The sequence below is a fragment of the Dromiciops gliroides genome, chromosome X (assembly GCF_019393635.1).
Source record: "Dromiciops gliroides isolate mDroGli1 chromosome X, mDroGli1.pri, whole genome shotgun sequence".
In the NCBI taxonomy this organism is placed as follows: Eukaryota; Metazoa; Chordata; class Mammalia; order Microbiotheria; family Microbiotheriidae; genus Dromiciops; species Dromiciops gliroides.
Genome location: NC_057867.1, coordinates 80,806,603 through 80,825,589, shown reverse-complemented (window position 1 = coordinate 80,825,589; position 18,987 = coordinate 80,806,603). Strand labels below are relative to the sequence as shown.

The 18,987-nt window shown below is 36.7% G+C and overlaps 1 protein-coding gene across 1 annotated transcript in view; it reads left to right on the top strand.

Annotated features, from left to right (window-relative positions):
* LOC122734101 (transcriptional regulator ATRX-like) overlaps nt 1-18,987 on the top strand; it is a 97,744-nt gene that overhangs the window by 70,158 nt on the left and 8,599 nt on the right. Inside the window, exons 17-19 of the mRNA XM_043974792.1 lie at nt 8,550-8,727; nt 12,449-12,643; nt 17,253-17,399. Of these exons, the coding sequence (XP_043830727.1) occupies nt 8,550-8,727; nt 12,449-12,643; nt 17,253-17,399 (520 nt within the window). The remainder of the gene's footprint in view (nt 1-8,549; nt 8,728-12,448; nt 12,644-17,252; nt 17,400-18,987) is intronic.

The following is an 18,987-nucleotide window of genomic DNA, read 5'->3' as shown; positions in this document are numbered from 1 at the left end:
AATTGCAAATCTCTCTGACTTTTTTGATATATCAGTAATGCATCACACTTCTTAAGTTTCAGATAGCAAATTTTGTACTTAAAAGCATATTGTTGGGGCAGCTAGATGGCACAGTGGTTAAAGCACCGGCCCTGGATTCAGGAGTACCTGAGTTCAAATCCGGCCTTAGACACTTGACACTTACTTGCTGTGTGACCCTGGGCAAGTCACTTAACCCCCATTGCCTGCAAAAAAAAAAAAAAAAAAAGCATATTGTTGGGGCAGCTAGGTAGCACAGTGGATAGAGCACCGGCCCTGGAGTCAGGAGTACCTGAGTTCAAATCCGGCCTCAGACACTTAACACTTACTAGCTGTGTGACCCTGGGCAAGTCACTTAACCTCAATTGCCTCACTTTAAAAAAAAAAAAAAGGAGCATATTGTTGTTTCCTATTTTACATTTTATTATGGCTCCTCATTTGAACATTTAGGTCTTTTACATATTTTAGTAAGTTACTCCATCTTTAAAACATATACTGTGGGGGGAGGCTAGGTGGCGCAGTGGATAAACACCGGCCCTGGATTCAGGAGTACCTGAGTTCAAATCCGGCCTCAGACACTTGACACTTAACTAGCTGTATGACCCTGGGCAAGTCACTTAACCCCCATTGCCCCACCAAAAAAAAAAACCACCATATACTGTGTATGTATCTATGTATATATGTACACATATAAGTATACTTCTTTATAGGTCTGTGTGTGTATACATATGCATATGTTATCTCTGATTGGTTGATTTTCCCCCTCAGTTTATTTTTTTAAAGTAAAATTTTCATTTCCACCATTGTTGAAATTATTTTTGAAATTGGGTTTTATTTTCAGTTCCAAATTCTTATTCTCCCATCTTCCCTTCATTTATCCATTAGAGAAGGCATGAACAAAACTTGTTCCAAATGTGAATAGTCAGGCAAAACAAAATCCCAGAATAGCCATGTCAAAAAGAAATGTTTCAATTATACCTTCTGAGTTTGTCAGCTTTCTATTTGGAAAATGATAACATTTTTCATTAGGACAATTAAAAGAAGTGGAAATACACAAAGGGCCCAAAGATCACTTCCAACTGGTGATTACAGCCATGAAATGAAAAGACTCTTGTTCCTTGGAAGGAAAGTTATGGCAAGTCTGGACCCCAGACTAAAAAAGCAGAGGCATCAACTTGCCACCAAACGCCCATATACCCTCAGCTCTGGTTTTTCCAGTATCAGTGTATCATTGGGCAAGTTGGATTATGAGGAAAGCTCAGAGCCACACAATCGATGTTTTAGAATTGTGCTGGAGAAGACTTTTTTGTTATTGTTTTTTGGTTTGGTTTTTTGGGTTTTTTTGGCTGGGCCATGAGGGTTAAGTGACTTGCCCAGGGTCACACAGCTAGCAAGTGTCAGGTGTCTGAGACCGGATTTGAACTCAGGTCCTCCTGAATCCAGAACCAGTGCTTTATCCACTGCGCCACCTAGCTGCTCCCTGGAAAAGACTTTTGAGAGTCCCTTGGACAGCAAGGAGGTGAAATCAGTTGATACTTAAAGACATTAATTCAAGCCATGCATTAGAAGATTGAATACTGAAGCCGAAATACTTTGACCACATAATGAGAAGATGGGACTCATTATAAAAGACCTTGATGTTGGAAAAGATTGAGGGCAAAAGAAAAAGAGGACAGCAGAGGATGAGATAGATAGTGTCATGAAAACAATGAACATGAACTTGGACAGACTTCTAGAGATGGTAGGGGAATGGAAGCCCAGCGTGCTTCGGTCCATGGGGTCACAAAGAGTCAGACAGGATTGAATAACTCAACAGCAACAACTTTCACTTTGGATTGGGACTCAGCAAGGCTGAGAGAGGGAAATAGATAGTAATGAGCTTTAAAAAGGAGTAACCCATGATTCACAGCATACTTTCCTAGAGACCTCCTCTTTCCAGTTTGATCATTTGAAGTATGCTAAGGATTTTCAGGGCAGTCAGCAGGTATAGTAGATAGAGCACCATGTCTGGTGTCAGGAGGACCTGAATTCAAATTTGACTTCAGACACTTATTAGCTGTGTGACCGTGGACATGTCATTTCACCCTATTTGCCTCAGTTTCCTCATCTTAAAATGAGCTGGCAAAGGAAATGGCAAACCAGTCCAGTATCTTTGCCAAGAAAACTCCATATGGGGTCACAGAGAGTTGGACGCAACTGAAAACAACTGAACAACAAAACAACAAAGGATTTTAAGAGGTAGAACAGAGTACCTTGAAAACATGAGGGTCCAGTCCATGTTAAGGCAGAGGGAGCCATTGGAATATAAAGAACAAGAAAGCCAATTCTGATTGAAGGGAATAATATAAAGACTGAAAACATAGGTTGGGGCCAGGTTTTGATGGGTTTTTAGTGCTAGGCAGAGGAGTTTATTTTGAATTAACAACATAATAAAACTGTACTTTATGCAGTGTTGGAATACTTCTTCCTTTCCCTACTTTTATATTGTTAGTTTTTGTTTTTATAGCAACAAAAGGATTTTTTTAAAGGTGAGGAAATATCAATTAATAAAACTAATCAATACACCAAACAAATCTGACAGTATATTTCTTTTTTCTACACTCATCTTCCTCTGCTTCTGCAAAGGAGGTGAAGAGATATGTGTTTTCAAATTCTTCTGAGCCAACTTAGAGATTATAGTTACTTAGTTTTATGTTCTGTTTTTTCACTCTTTCCATTTTCATTGCTGTCAATCTTTGTTTATATTGTTTTTCTGGCTCTATCTTATTCACCTGGTATGATTTCATGTAGGTCTTCCCAGATTTTTCCATATTCATTATATTCACCATTTCTTATTATGATTAATATCCTTTTACAATAATGTGACACAGTTAATTTAGCCAATTCCCTCATGAATGAACACATATATTTTATTTCTAGTTAGTCAGTTCTCCTGTAATATGGCATATACATCATTAAATATCACCTCCTGTGTAAATTTGTATGATATGTCCAAAACAGACAGCTGTCCCCCACAAAAACAGATACAGAGTGAAGCACACTTGTCAAGATAAGCACCCATTTATTCTTCTCAGTAAAACTGGCATGTAGTACATGGGAACTTCCGAAGACAAATTCAGCTCAGACTTGGGGAAGAAGAGTAATTAAGTAATTAAGCCTTTAAGCCACATTAATGGTTGGGGGGAATTCTGCAGTCCCTGGACAATGAAGTTTATTGATATATCAGTTAGATCCAGATTGATTAACTCTCTGCTTCTTGGTTTGCGGAAGGATGCTCTTAATTCCACTTGCACAGTACAAATCAGACTGATAGCTTCCTCTTTGAGCTCAAGCAATGGGATAGAGAATGTGAAGCAAGAAGTCTTTGGGAATCTTTGCACATAAGAGTGTCTCCATTAACTGTCAAAAGGCTGAGGGAGGGGGCAGCTAGGTGGCGCAGTGGATAGAGCACCAGCCCTGGAGTCAGGAGTACCTGAGTTCAAATCTGGCCTCAAACACTTAACACTTACTAGCTGTGTGACCTTGGGCAAGTCACTTAACCCCAATTGCCTCACTAAAAAAAAAAAAAACAAAAAAAACCCCACAAAAGGCTGAGGGAGGGAAGTCTCTGCAGATAAGGACAATCCCTAGAAGGACCATAAATTCCTAAATGTCTCTTGGTCTACTTGGTATGTGATTTTTATTGGCCTCAGGATTTTTCATATGTTAGGTCAGGTTTTCATACAGTTCCTCTGGAAAATAAGGGAGTTTTTAACAAGAATTCTAATTTGTACAAATAAAAACTAGTGCCTATGGGGAAAATTGGGTTAGGAGCACACCTCTCAAAAATTTCATTAATGACATTAAAAAAAAAGATATGAAGTTTGTAAAAACAGTACTATACAGTTTTATACATGTTAAAAACAGTTTTATACATGTTAAATGGTTAAATAATACATGAATACTTCAATAAATATTGGCAGTTTGTGTGGCCAAGGTTGCTCCTGGGTTTGAGCTGGGTTCCTATAGGATCCAGCCTGGAAAATTTGAGAGTCCTGATGAATGATAGAGCAGAGCCTCAGTGGGCCACAGTTCAGACCTGGACCATGGTGAAAGGTGAGGGAAAGTGTAGGAATGAATTAGCCATTCTTTTTTTTTTTAATTAATTAATTTATTTTCCGTTACATGTAAAGATAGTTCTCAACTTTTGTTTATACAAGCTTTCCAATTTCAGATTTTTCTCCCTCCCTCCCCTCCCTTCCCCCTCCCCTAGACAGCAGGTAATCCTATTTCTGCATTAGTCATGTTATAAGAGAAAAATCAGAGCAATGATGAAAGACCTCAAAATAGAAAAAACAACAGCACCCAAAACAAAAGAAATAGTATGGTTCATTCAGCATCTATACTCCACAGTTCTTTTTTTTTTTTCTTGGATTTGGAGATCCTCTTCTATCATGAGTTCCCTGGAACTCTTCTGTACTGTTGCATTGGTGAGAAGAATATAGTCCATCACAGTAGGTCAACACTCAATGTTGATGATACTGTGTACATTGTTCTTCTGGTTCTGCTCATCTCACTCATCATCAGCCCACGCAAGACCCTCCAGGTTTCTCTGAACTCCTCCTGCTCATTGTTTCTTACAGCACAATAGTTGAATTAGCCATTCTTAACACACAGCTCTTACTGCATCAGAAGACATACAGTAAATATAGTACTTTCCCTTGAAAAATACGTGAAACTTCCTTTTGGAAGTAATCTTCAGAAAGGTTGCAGCTCTTAAAATGGTGCAGTTCTCTCTTTCTCATGATGAAAATTGCTCATGAGTAAACACAAAATTCATGCTGAATTCCTTTCCTACTCTATCAGTCACATTGGAACAATTTTGCTTATTCATAACAAGCATTATAGCAGAACAGACTGTGCTTTCTACTACAGAAAGTGCCATGATACATATTTTGGTTTTTGTAGAGCCTTCCTTCTATCTTTGCCCTTAGGGTACACACCTAGTAGTGGGATCTCTGAGTCAAAAGGCATGCGTGTTTTACTTAACCACTATTGTTCAAAAATTAATAAACAAATCTGACACCTTAGTCATAACAACTGGTACTTAGTAAAGGTAACTACTTGTCCTCTTATCGCCTCATTTTCATGGATTGCAATCTGCTTTCCATTTCAAAGACATTTTCCTTGGCAGAGAAAACAGATTTTAATGAGCTATTTTATTTTTTCCATTACATGTAAAGATAGTTCTCAACTTTTGTTTATACATGCTTTACAATTTCAGATTTTTCTCCCTCCCACCTCTCCCTCCCCCCTCCCCTAGACAGCAGGTAATCTGATATAGGTTATATCTATATATCTCTATATGTATACATATAGATATATATATACACACACATATATATATATATACACATAATAACATTAATCCTATTTCTGCATTAATCTTGTTACAAGAGAAAGAATCAGAGCAGTGATGCAAAACCTCAAAATAGAGAAAAAAAAAACAACAGCACCCAAAACAAAAGAAATAATATGGTTCAATCAGAATCTATACTCCACAGTTCTTTCTTTCTTTTTTTTTCTTGGATTTGGAGATCCTCTTCTATCATGAGTTCCCTGGAACTCTTCTGTACCATTGCATTGGTGAGAAGAATATAGTCCATCACAGTAGGTCAACACTCAATGTTGATGATACTGTGTACAATGTTCTTCTGGTTCTGCTCATCTCACTCATCATCAGCTCACGTAATACCCTCCAGGGAGAAAACAGATTTTAAAAGAAAAAATTAGGTAATTCTCCTTTTCTCCATTGTATATTATTATTAGTCATCTATACTAACATCATCCCATCAATACTGTCTTTGAGTCTTCCTTGTTTAAAAACAAATCCCCAAATCATAGGAATAAACGGACCTTTCATTAACATGCTAAGATCTGTAGTGAGAATAAAATCGCAGCCCTTCCAATAAGATTAAGGGAAACAAGGATGTGCATTGTCACCACACCCCTCCTATTAGATATAATGCAAGGAATGCTAATTGTCGGAATAAGAGAAGAGAAAGAAATTGGGGGGAAAAATGCTTTTTGCACGTGATATTATGGTTTATTTAGTGAAACCCAGTCAATTCATTTAAACAGTAGTTTCAACAAAGTAGCAGAGCATAAAATAAATTCACATATTATTAGTATTTATATCTATTAACATGAGAACTCAATAGGATGTCGTTGAAAGATAAATTCCATTCAGAATAACTACAGATGGTACAAAATACTTGGTAGTATTCCTACAAACATATGCAAGTTCTATATGACCCAAGTATAAAACATTCATTATAGAAATAAAGACAAACCGAAGTAATTAGAAAAATATTAATTGCTCAAATGATAAAAATTACTAATGCCTATTTTATGTACCTATTTGTTGTCATATTGATTAAATTATCAAAGAGCTATTTTGTAGAGCTAGAAAGAAATAATGAAATTCATCTGGAGATAAAAAACAAAAGGTCAGGAATCTCAGTGGAATTAATGAAAGAAAAAAAAGAATGGGAAGGAAGGGGACCTGGCAGCAACAGATCTTAAACTAGTCAGTATTCCTCAAACATATTTGGTGGTAGTTAAAAAAATGAGAGGCTGATAGTAGAAAATGATAGTAATAATAAAAGCTCACATGTGTGTAACGTGCTTCTCTATAAGTTTGCAAAGTGCTTTTTCAGTTGTAATCTAATTTGATTTTTATTATAACCATATTACAGATGAGTAAACAGACAGATTAAGAGATTTGTCCAGGGTCACACAGCTAATAAGTGTAGGAAGCAGGGTTTGAACTCTGTTTCCTGGGTCTTAACTAGAGCACCCTATCCACTGTGACCCTTAACTTCCACAGTGGCAAATGGGTAGAACAGATTAGATACATCAAATGTAGAAGCAGTGAACCCTCACTACTGGGGAAGGGCCTTACTATTCAACAAAAACTGCTAGAAAAACTGCATAGAAGTTTGGCAGAAATTAATATATTATCAATACCTCATATACCAAGATAAATTGCAAATGGACATGTAGTATAAATATGAAACACTTTATGATATATTAGAGGAATAAGGAAAAAAAAACCTTTCAGATCTATTGATGAGGGAAGAATTCATGACTAAACAGGGGATAGAGAGGATTACCAAAGATAACACTACCAATTTTGAGTACATAAAATTAAAAAGGTTTTGTTCAAAGCCAATGTAGCTAATAACTGATTAACATTTATTTTTTAAAAAAGTCTTAGTGCAGTAGCTAAATGGTCAGAGAATATAAACATGCAGTTCTCAAGGGAATAACTCCAGGTTATCAACATCCTACTTCAGTAACAGTTAAAGAAATGCAAAATAAAGCAGTTGTGAACGTCTACCCTATAGCCATTGGATTTACAAATAATAAAAAAGGGAAATGACAGACATTGAAAGTACTGTGCAGAAACAGGAACATTATAGCACTGCTGCTAGAGCTGTCATCAATCTAGCCATTCTTGAAATCAATAAGAAATTAGTAGCTAAAAGACAGAATAGAGCATGTCATGGAAAAAGTGACAAAATTGTACAAACCCTCTGATTCAGCAAAGCTACCACTATGCTGATGAAAGAAACGGAAAGGATCTCTGGGTCTAAAAATACTTGTAGTGACAGAGAACTGGAAACCAAGAGGGTGTCAGTATATTAGGGAATGGTTGGAAAAGTTATGGTATGTGAATGTGATGAAAGGGAATGTTTGTAAGAAACCTGGGAAGACTTGCATGAACTCAGTGCTGAATAAAGTTGATAGAACTGTGGTAGCAATTTTTACAATAAGAAAAACAACTTTAAAAGCCTTAAGGACTTTAAATTTTGGCATGTTTTTCCATGATTCCAAGGACCAATAATAAAGTATGCTGTCTTCCTCCTGATAGAGAAATGTCGTAGTCTCTGGACTGAAGATGCAAAATGAGATATGCATTTTTTTGGATTTGTTTGTCTGCATATTGGTTACAAGAACTTTTGTTTTTCTTTCATTTGTTCCCTCCTTAATTTAGGGATTGGAGATAATGAAAAAAAGAAAGCAAATGCTTGTAAATTGAATAAATAAAATAAAAGTTAATAAGAGATTACTGATTAAATCTTTCACTATACTTTTTTTTCTTTTTTTTTTTTTTTGAGGCAATTGGGGTTAAGTGACTTGCCCAAGGTCACACAGCCAGTAAGTGCTAAGTGTCTGAGGCCGGATCCAAACCCAGGCACTCCTGAATCCAGGGCCGGTGCTCTATCCACTGCGCCATCTAGCTGCCCCCCACTATACTTTTTAACAATATTTTGATGTGTTTTTGATACCTGAAACGCTCAATCTGCCTAGATTAATTGGCTACATGCTTCTCTTTCCAGTTTTCTCTTCTCTTTCTTTTATATGGGAAATTAACTTACATATTTTCTAACCCATAAAGGCAATTTTTCATGACATATTTATCAATTTTATAAGAATGATCTTTTATGAGACTAATTACTTTTTTCTTTTTCTTTTTAAATTTCTAGGGGCCGACTATTTATTATTTCTACCAAAACAGAGTCTCTTGGAATAAAACTGGTAGCTGCTAATCGAATCATCATCTTTGATGGCTCTTGGAATCCGTCCTATGCTATTCAAAGTATATCCAGGGTTTATTGCTTTGGTCAAAATAAACCTGTCTATGTATACAGGTTTTTAGCTCAGGTAGGTTTCAATCTCTCATATAAAAAATTTGAAAATACAAGCAAAAAGTTAAAGTTGGTGAATAATTACTGGTAAGTAAAGGGACATTCCATTTTTTGCATACAGTCGACTTTAATATTTTCCTTAAGTATACAAGGCCATCTCACAAAAAAATTGGTCACTGTAATTCCCCTTCCCTAATCAATATCACATGTATATGTGTACATATGATATGTATGGTATCTTCTCGCAGCTAAGGCTCTGACATGGCCTCCAGTTGCTGGATCTCTGGTGGATTCTCCAACCTTTTGAAATTCAGACACTCATTATATGTATGTGCAAATGTTTGAAAAAGAAAGTGGAAAATCACTTTGATAGAAGTAAGTGGTGGGCAGCTAGGTGGCTCAGTGGATAAAGCACTGGCCCTGGATTCAGGAGTTCCTGAGTTCAAATCCAGCCTCAGACACTTGACACTTACTAGCTGTGTGACCCTGGGCAAGTCACTTAACCCCCATTGCCCCATCAAAAAAAAAATTAAAAAAAAAAAAGAAGTAAGTGGAATAATGGAATAGGATGCAATCCAGGGAGACCAATTAGAAGACCATTGCAGTCATCCAGAAAAGAGGGAGTGAAGGCCTAAATTAAGGGGTTATTTGTGTGCCTAGAAAGAAAGAGTTAAATGTGAGAGATTTCATAACAAGTCTCTGGCAAGATTTGTGTATGTAGGGGCAGGAAGATTAAGCATAATGCTGAAGTCCCAAACTTGGGAGGTTGGAAGATGGTAGCGTAGCATCCTTAACAATAATAGAGGGGGCGGCTAGGTGGCGAAGTGGATAAAGCACCGGCCCTGGATTCAGGAGGACCTGAGTTCAAATCTGGCCTCAGACACTTGACACTTACTAGCTGTGTGACCTTGGGCAAGTCACTTAACCCCCATTGCCCCACCAAAAAAAAACAAAACCCAATAATAGAGAAGTGAAGAACAGATGGTTTAAGGGGAAAGACGGTGAGTTCAGTTTTGTATATGTTTAGCATAGGATTTCTACAGGACATTTAGTTTGAAACTCTGGAAGTCATCAGCATAGAAATGATGGTAACAAAAGTGATTACCAAGAGGAGGAGTAGGGAGGGAAAAATTACAAGTTCTTAGATCCAAACCTTAAGAATACTTGTAGTTAAGTGGCATGAAATTAATGCTAAGAGTCCACAAAGGACTCTTACTGAAAAGGAATATTCATATATGTAGGATGACCACCAGAAAAAAAGTAATGTCATGTCAACCCAGAGAAGAGACCTGGAGGACAAATGGTCCACATTGTCAGATGCATCAGAAAGGTGAAAAAAAGATTCAGATTGAGAAAATAAAAGATTTGATAATTAGATAAATTCGTGGCATGTGATTATAACAGAATCCTATTGCCGTTTAAGAAATGATAGGGATAGTTTCAGAGGGACTTGGGAAGACTTGTATGAACTGATACAAAGTGAAGGGAGCAGAAAAAGGAGAACAATTTATGCAACAACATAAATATAAATAACTTTGAAAGACTTGGATCAATGAAATTCCAAACTGTGATGCCAAAGGACCATTGATGGTACATGTCATACATGTGACTCATCTCCTGAAAGAGAGGTGATAGACTTGAGATGCAGAATTAAGCCTACATTTATGAACATGGCCAGTAGGGATTTGTTTTGCTTGACTGCATGTTGATTATAAGGATTTGGTTTTTCTTTTTTTTTTCCAGGGCAATGGGGGTTAAGTGACCTGCCCAGAGTCACACAGCTAGTAAGTATCAAGTGTCTGAGGTCGGATTTGAACTCAGGTACTCCTAACTCCAGAGCCAGTGTTTTATCCATTGCGCCACCTAGCTGCCCCCTTTCTTTTTCTTTTCTTTTCTTTTCTTTTCTTTTCTTTTCTTTTTTTTTGGTAGGGGAAGAAGTGGAAGGGAGAGAAGATAATAGTTTAAAAAAGATAAAGGTTGGACAGCTAGGTGGCACAGTGGATAAAGCACTGGCCCTGGAGGACCTGAGTTCAAATCTGACCTCAGACACTTGACACTTACTAGCTGTGTGACCCTAGGCAAGTCACTTAACTAACCTCATTGCTCCACCAAAAAAAAACCAACAACAACAAAACAAAAAAGATAAATGTTGTTGGTAATTTTGGAGGGAGCAGTTTCAATTGAGTAATGAAGTTAGAAACTAAATTGCAAAAGACTAAGGAGGGGGCAGCTAGGTGGTACCGGGGATAAAGCACTGGTCCTGGATTCAGGAAGACCTGAGTCCAAATGCAACCCCAGACACTTGACACTTACTAGCTGTGTGACCCTGGGCAGGTCATTTAACCCTCATTGCCCTGCAAAAAAAAAAAAAAAAAGACTAAGGAGCAAGTGAGAGGATCAGGTGTAAAATCAATGGATGATCACTTTTTTCAAAGAAATAACATGATTACTATTACTCTTCTGTTGTTTGTTTAGTTATTTTCATTCATGTCTGGCTCTTCGTGACTCCATTTGGAGTTTTCTTGGCAAAGCAAAGATGCTGGAGTAGTTTTCCATTTCCTTTTCCAGCTTGTTTTTACAGATGAGAAAACTGAGGCAAATGGGTTGAAGTGACTTGTCACACAGGTAGTGTCTGAGGCCAGATTTGAATTTAGAAAGATGAGTCTTCCTGACTTCAAGTTAGGTGCTCTATCAACTGCATCACCTAGCTGCCCCCTTAGTACTGAAAGCCCTGTAAAATATTCCATTTCTATGACTGCCTGATAAACATTTTCATTTATGTCTCAACCTTCTACCTGTGTTCCAAGTCACCTCAAACCCAATTTGTCCATATAAAAGAAAGAGAAGAGAAAACTGGAAAGAGAAGTATGTAGCCAACTAATCTAGGCAGATTGAGCATTTCACGTATCAATAACACATCAAAATATTGTTAAAAAAGTATAGTGAAATATTTAATCAGTAATCTCTTATTAACTTTGATTTTATTTATTCAATTTACAAGCATTTGTTTCTGTATTTCAATATCTCTAACCCCTAAATTAAGGAGGGAAAAAATGACACAGAAAGTTCTTGTAACCAGTATGCAGTATATTAGGGAATGGTTAGAAAAGTTATGGTATGTGAATGTGATGAAAGGGAATATTTGTAAGAAACCTGGGAAGACTTGCATGAACTCAGTGCTGAATAAAGTCGATAGAACCATGGTAGCAAATTTTACAATAAGAAAACAACTTTAAAAGCCTTAAGGATTTTAAATTTTGGTATGTTCTTCCATGATTCCAAGAATCAATAATAAAGTATGCTGTCTACCGCCTGATAGAGAAATGTCATAGTTTCTGAACTGAGGATGCAAAATAAGATGCATTTTTTGGATTTGTTTGTCCAAATCTCAACTCATTAGCTACCTACCTTAATGAAGCCACGATTTTCTTACTCATAGTAATTTTTATTGTTTAAGTTGCTGGGTTTTCTTTAGCAACAAACCAAAGAAAAGCCTTTTGAAAAGGGAACAACAGTAGTATTATGTGTTTCAGAGTATCTTAAAGTGAAAAATATGAGAATGCTTTGTATGGAAATTATTGTAAAACAAAAATCTTCACAGTAACTGAAAAGAATGACACCTGAATTTTATGTATCCAGGTATTGAGCACTGGTTATAACTAAAATCTATGAAGAAAAGTTTCATGGTGGTGAAATGTGCATCCATTATGTAATTAGAGGTTCTAATTCTCCTCCAGGGAACCATGGAAGATAAGCTCTATGAATATCAAGTCAGAAAGCAATCACTCTTTTTCCCAGTCTTTGATCAACAGCAAATTGAACGCCATTTTACTGTGAAGGAACTGACTGAGCTTTATACATTTGAGCCAGACTTACTAGATGATCCTAATTCAGAAAAGGAAGAAAAGAGGGACACTTCTATGCTTCCAAAGGTATGTGTGATAGTTTGATTATTATTAAGTCTAGAAGAGAGAGTTTTGATGACTTTTTTTAAGGTGGGGCAATGAGGGTTAAATGACTTGCCCAGAGTCACACAGCTAGTAATTGTCGAGTGTCTGAGGCTGGATTTGAACTCAGGTCCTCCTGAATCCAGGGCCAGTCCTTTATCCACTGTGCTACTTAGCTGTCCCATTTTGATGACATTTTAAAACTTAATCATAGTCATTTAGTTGTGGATTTTAAATAGAGTCTGAATTTCCTCATCAGCAAAATGTTACATGTTAGCATTTATATCATCAAACCTATAGGGTTGTTGTAAATAAAGAAACCATTAGCACCTTCTCTGTAGCTTACCACTAGAAGAGTTGCTTGGCCAAATTTGAGACCTAGGGTCACACAACCAAAATGTGTCACAAGCGGGACTTGTACTCTGTCTTAGCTTTAACACCTGTTACCTATCCACTATGTACAGAAAGAAGTTTGTAAATTGTAAAATATAATAGAAACATAAGCTATTATTATTATACCCAGTATTACATTATACAGTAAAGGGGTTTGGAAGTCCTAAGTTCAAATCCAACCTTAGACACTAGCTGTATGACCCTGAGCAAATCATGTGAAGACAGAACTCCTTGGGGAGGACCCTGTTCTTAGGAAAGATTGAAGGCAAAAAGAGAAGGGGATGGCTAAGAATGAAATAAATAGAATTTTTGTTGTTGTTCAGTCATGTCTGATTCTTTGTGACCTCATGGACTATAGCACACCAGACTCTTCTATCTTCCACTATCTCTAGCAGTCTGTCCAAGCTCATATTCATTGTTTCCATGACACTATCCATCTCATTCTCTTCCATGCCTTTCTCCTTTCACCTTCAATTTTTCCAACAGCAGGGTCTTTTCCAGTGAGTCCCATCTTCTCATTATGTGGCCAAAGTATTTCAGCTTCAGCTGTGGTTCTTGACCTTCCAGTGAAGAGCCTGAATTAATTTCCTTAAGTATTGACTGATATCATCCCTTTGCAGTCCAAGGGACTCTTCAAAGTCTTCTCCAGCAGCACAGTTAGAAAGCATCAATTCTGTGGCACTCAATTTTCCTTATAGTTCACTTCACACAGCTGTACATTGCTACTGGAAAACTGTAGCTGCAATTATATGGGCCTTTGTTGGCAAGGTGATGTCTCTGTGTTTTAATATGCTGTCCAGGTGTGCCATAGCTTTCCTTCCAAGGAGCAGTCACCATCTGCAATGATCTTTGAGCCCAAGAATATACAATCTGACACTGCTTCCATTTCTTCTCCCTCTATTTGCCAGGAAGGGATGGGACCAGTTGCCAAGATCTTAGTATTTTTGATGTTAAGCTTCAAGCCAGCTTTTACATTCTCCTTTGTCATCCTCATCAATAGACTTCTTCATTCCTCCTCACTTTCTGCCATCAGAGTGGTATCATCTGCATATCTGATATATTTCTCCTTGGCAACTTTAATTTCAGCTTTTGATTCATCCAGCCTGGCATTTTGCATGAAGTACTCAGCATATAAGTTAAATTAAATTACAGTCAATATACTCCTTTCCCAATTTTAAAACAATAAGTTGTCACCTCTTCTGTTCTCAGTGTTGCTTCTTGGTCCACATGCAGATTCCTCGGGAGACAAGTAAGATGATCTGGTATTCCTATTCCTTTCAAGACTTGCCCCATTTTCCTGAGATCTATACACTCAAAGGCTTTATGTAGTCAGTGAACCAGAAGTAGCTGTATTTCTGGAACAACCTTGCTTTCTCCATAATTCAGAGAATGTTAGCAATTTAGTCTCTAATTCCTCTGCTTCCCTTCCCTCCCCCCCCAAAAAAAAAGATGGCAAGAAATTTGATATAGGTGAAAATTTTCCTTTTCCTCTTTTACTGATTGTGAATTGACCTTTTTTTTTGTTGTTAAATTAATAAAGTATTTTATTTTTTTCTGTTACATGTTAAGATAGTTCTCAACCTTTGTTTATACAAGCTTTACAATTTCAGATTTTTCTCCCTCCCCCCTCCCCTAGACAGCAGGTAATCTGATATAGGTTATATATACACATACACACATAATAACATTAATCCTATTTCTGCGTTAGTCATGTTATAAGAGAAAAAAAATCAGAGCAATGACGGAAAACCTCAAAATAGAAAAAAAAAAACAGCATCAAAAACAAAAGAAATAGTATGGTTCATTTAGCATCTATACTCCGCAGTTCTTTTTTTTTTTTTCCTGGATTTGGAGATCCTCTTCTATCATGAGTTCCCTGGAACTCTTCTGTACCATTGCACTGGTGAGAGGAATATCACTCAATGTTGATGATACTGTGTACAGTGTTCTTCTGGTTCTGCTCATCTCACTCATCATCAGCCCACGCAAGACCCTCCAGGTTTCTCTGAACTCCTCCTGCTCATCGTTTCTTACAGCACAATAGTATTCCATTGTAGTGAATTGACCTTTTTGATATCTCATATTGACAGTTTTGTTTTTTCTTTTAAAAAATCAAAATAGCCAATGGCTGATTTTTGTTAGTTTTTTTCTAAAAAAAACCAAATAAAACTCTGATACTAGTTTTAAATATAAAATCAATGATATTTGTGTATCTATGACTCTTAGAATGTTTATTTTGTATTTAATGAGTTTTTTTATTTGTTGTTTTTCTAATTGTTTTTAGACCAGATCATGATATCCTGGTTCCTATACCTTTTGTCTCTCTGTTTAATTCCTCCTTTATAATAATCTAACCTTCAAATTTGACTTTTCTTTTGCCCATGACTTCCCCCATTCCCTATTCTCCCCTGACTTTTTTTTTGGTGAGGCAGTCGGGGTTAAGTGACTTGCCCAGGGTCACACAGCTAGTAAGTGTTAAGTGTCTGAGGCTGGATTTGAACTCGGGTCCTCCTGAATCTAGGGCCAGTGCTCTATCCACTGCGCCATCTAGCTGTCCCACTCTCCCCTGATTTTTAAACTCCACTCTCCCCACCTGTTTTCTCTTGGATCCTCTAACCCTTTCCCTGTTTCTACCTTTTTCCTTGTTTAACTTCCAGTATTTCTCCACCAAACTCTAAGCATTTGTGCACATTTAACCCTTTTTTGTGTGATGTAGTTACATCTTCTGAGATTCACATTAACTCTACCCCTTCTAAACACTTCAACAAACATGTTAAAATGAGCACAAATTTCAATCACTTTCTGGTCTTCTCTTTTTCTTTCTTCTTTATCTAAAATCTTATTCCTCAGTACATAGTGCTTTCCGTTGGGCAGATCCCCAAAATGAGAAAAAAAAGGAAAGTAAAATGTTTGTAGCAAATACCAAACACATTAGAATTTCAGTAATTTGCCCAGGGTCACCCAACTAGGATTTTTGAAAGGCAAAACTTGAATCCAGGTCTTCTTGCCATCAAGAAGAGCCGTCGGGGCAGCTAGATTGCACAGTGGTTAGAGCACTGGCCCTGGATTCAGGAGTACCTGAGTTCAAATCCGGCCTCAGACACCACTTACTAGCTGTGTGACCCTGGGCAAGTCACTTAACCCCAATTGCCTCACAAAAAAAAAAAAAAAGAAAAGAAAAAGAAGAGCCATCTATCAATTCCATGCTCTATCTATCTATTCTGTGTTCTCTTATTTTTTCCATATTTCTTTATATTCATCACAATTGCTGTTTGTTTTTTGTGAAGAGACTATTCCATTATATTTACATGCCTCAATTATGTCAGTTGCTAACTGGCTGATAGACACTTCTTTGGAATGTTTTGCTCTTCCTCTCTAAGTCTTAGTTTTTGTGGCTTCTTTATAGACTCCACTTAAATCCCACCTTCTGCAGGAGGCCTTTCTCTGTTCTTCCACCTAGTGCTGTCTTCCCTTTGAGATCATTTTCCATTTACGTGGCATCTCTCACACTGACCCTGTGATTTGCCTGTTGTCTCCAAATAAAACCTGCTTGTCCTCTAGTGCTTAACACAGTGCTTGCTAAAGAAAATGACATGGAAAGGCATTTAAACTCAGATTCATTATAATGACCAGTCTTGATCATAGGGAATAGATATAGTTGCCTTCTTTGTGTAGAAAGGTGGAAATGTGGTCCCATGTCTTGTTGATTTTCTTTGTTGTGAGAGGATTCCATGAGGCTAAAGTATATTAAGAAATCTCTGGTACAAAACTGAAAAGAATGAATAAACATTTTTTCTGGATGTAAGCTCTTTTAGAGCATGGACTGTTTCTTTTTTAAAAAACTTGTATGCTCAGTACTTTGCACTTATAAGATATTCAGTAAACTTCTAGTGAATTGTTAGTTGAAATGCACACTGGAGTTGAATATTATGGCTATTATTCTCTTTTACAGATGAGAAGGATGAAGGTATTTTTCAAATGAGGAAATTGAGAGTGAGAGAGAATAAGTAATTCAGGGTAATAAACCCCATAGTACCAAAGCTAGAATACAAAGCCATTACTCATGCTTCTGTTGCTCTTTTTCTTATGCTGACTGTCTCAGAATAAAGTTGAATTTAAAATGAGATGTTTAATGTAGTCAACAAAGCATATTTTGTGCTTAGATTTCATGCTAATTGATCACTTTATCACCTTTAAACAGGACACAATTCTTGCAGAATTGCTTCAAGTACATAAAGAATACATTGTAGGATATCATGAACATGATTCTCTTTTGGACCATGAAGAAGAAGAACTGAGTGTGGAGGAGAGAGAAGCAGCATGGAGAAAATTTGAAGCAGAAAAAAAGGTCGAGTTATTTGATTCCTTTATAGTATATTCCAGTTCAAAGCATTTGTAGTAGAGTTTACCTATTTGTAATACTCAGACCCTTAGAATGAGAGGCACCCTGGGAAGCTGGCCTTGGAGCCAGAAAGACTTGGGTTCATACTTCTGTCCCATTCTGGCTATGTAACCGTAGGCAAAGTCACTCTCCCGCACTCTATATATCTGTTATTAAATCTTACCATTACTATCTTCATTGCATTCCTCATCATTTCTGGTCTAGCTTATTGCAATGCCGTCCTAATTGGTCTCTGTACCTCAAATATTTTTTCCACTACAGTACATCTTACATTTTATATTTGTGTCTGGCGCTGTCTTTAACACAGGGAAGGATGACAGAAGAAGACTCTTCACAGTCCATGCCTCAAGGGCATAGTTAGCCAGGATAAATTATAAAAATCAGACAGTTAGCTCTTAATAAATACTTATTCATTGATTACCTTCTCAACTCTGTGTATTAAAGGAACAGGTTCTGCTCTATTTATCTTTCTTGTAGTTTTTCTCCTGTGACCTCATCTTAAATATTTTCATTATTGTAGAACTATCCTCTCTAGTGGCAAATGCATACTTTTCAGCCTTTGTTGGGTTTTTCACTATTTTTAAATATAAATACATCAACTTTGTATCTTAAACCTGTGATATAAAACTGTAGAAAACATTCTCAAGTACTCCTTCTTAACCTTCTGTTCATGACTCAGAGCAATTGGGTGTTTTTCTATCCTTATCTAAATTTTTTTCTTTGCATCAATTCATACACATCTTCCCATGTTTCTCTAGTCATTTTTATGGTATCTATATAATTGTGAACATCATCTAGTAATAACTAGCATTCATATGGTGCTTTCCAGTTTGCAAAGTGTTTTATATATATTAACTTATTTGATCCTTATAACAATCCTGTTAATTGTTCAGCCACTTCCCAATTGCTAAATACCACTTTATTTCCCAGCTTTTGCTGACACAAAAAGTTACTACTATAAATACTGGTTTTGATTGATTGGAAATGCTTTGGTGTGTGAGCCTAGTAGTGGTATTTCTAGGTCAGAATATGCACAATTTAATATTATCAAGTTGAAAAATGCCTGTCTCCGGATTTTTGAGAAAAAAATAGCCAAGTATCACTACTCTTCATTTCTTCCCCTGGCTATTTTTGGTGATCCCCACACCTCATAACAATTATGGTTGCCCATCTTCATTCCTTTGAGGACAAGTGACTATTTCTTCCTTTTCAGGAATAACCATGTGTAAAAAAAAAAAATTCTCAGTGTACACTTTCCATTTTCCCTAAGTGACATTATTTTACTCTGAGAGGAGTCAAATGCTTCTCTTCTAATTCATACCTTTTTTATTTTTATTTCCTCCTTTTTAAAACCTCATTTATCTTGTTTGTTTGCTTATTTTCTTAAATGAACATTTCATTATCCAAGTGTGGAGAGGTGATTTTTTTTCATGAATGAGAGATCACTTTCATTTTTATTTTATTTTATTTTCAGCTCTGAATTCTCTCTTAATTTCCTCTTCCCTATCCAGTAAAGAAGCCTCCACTCCCCAAA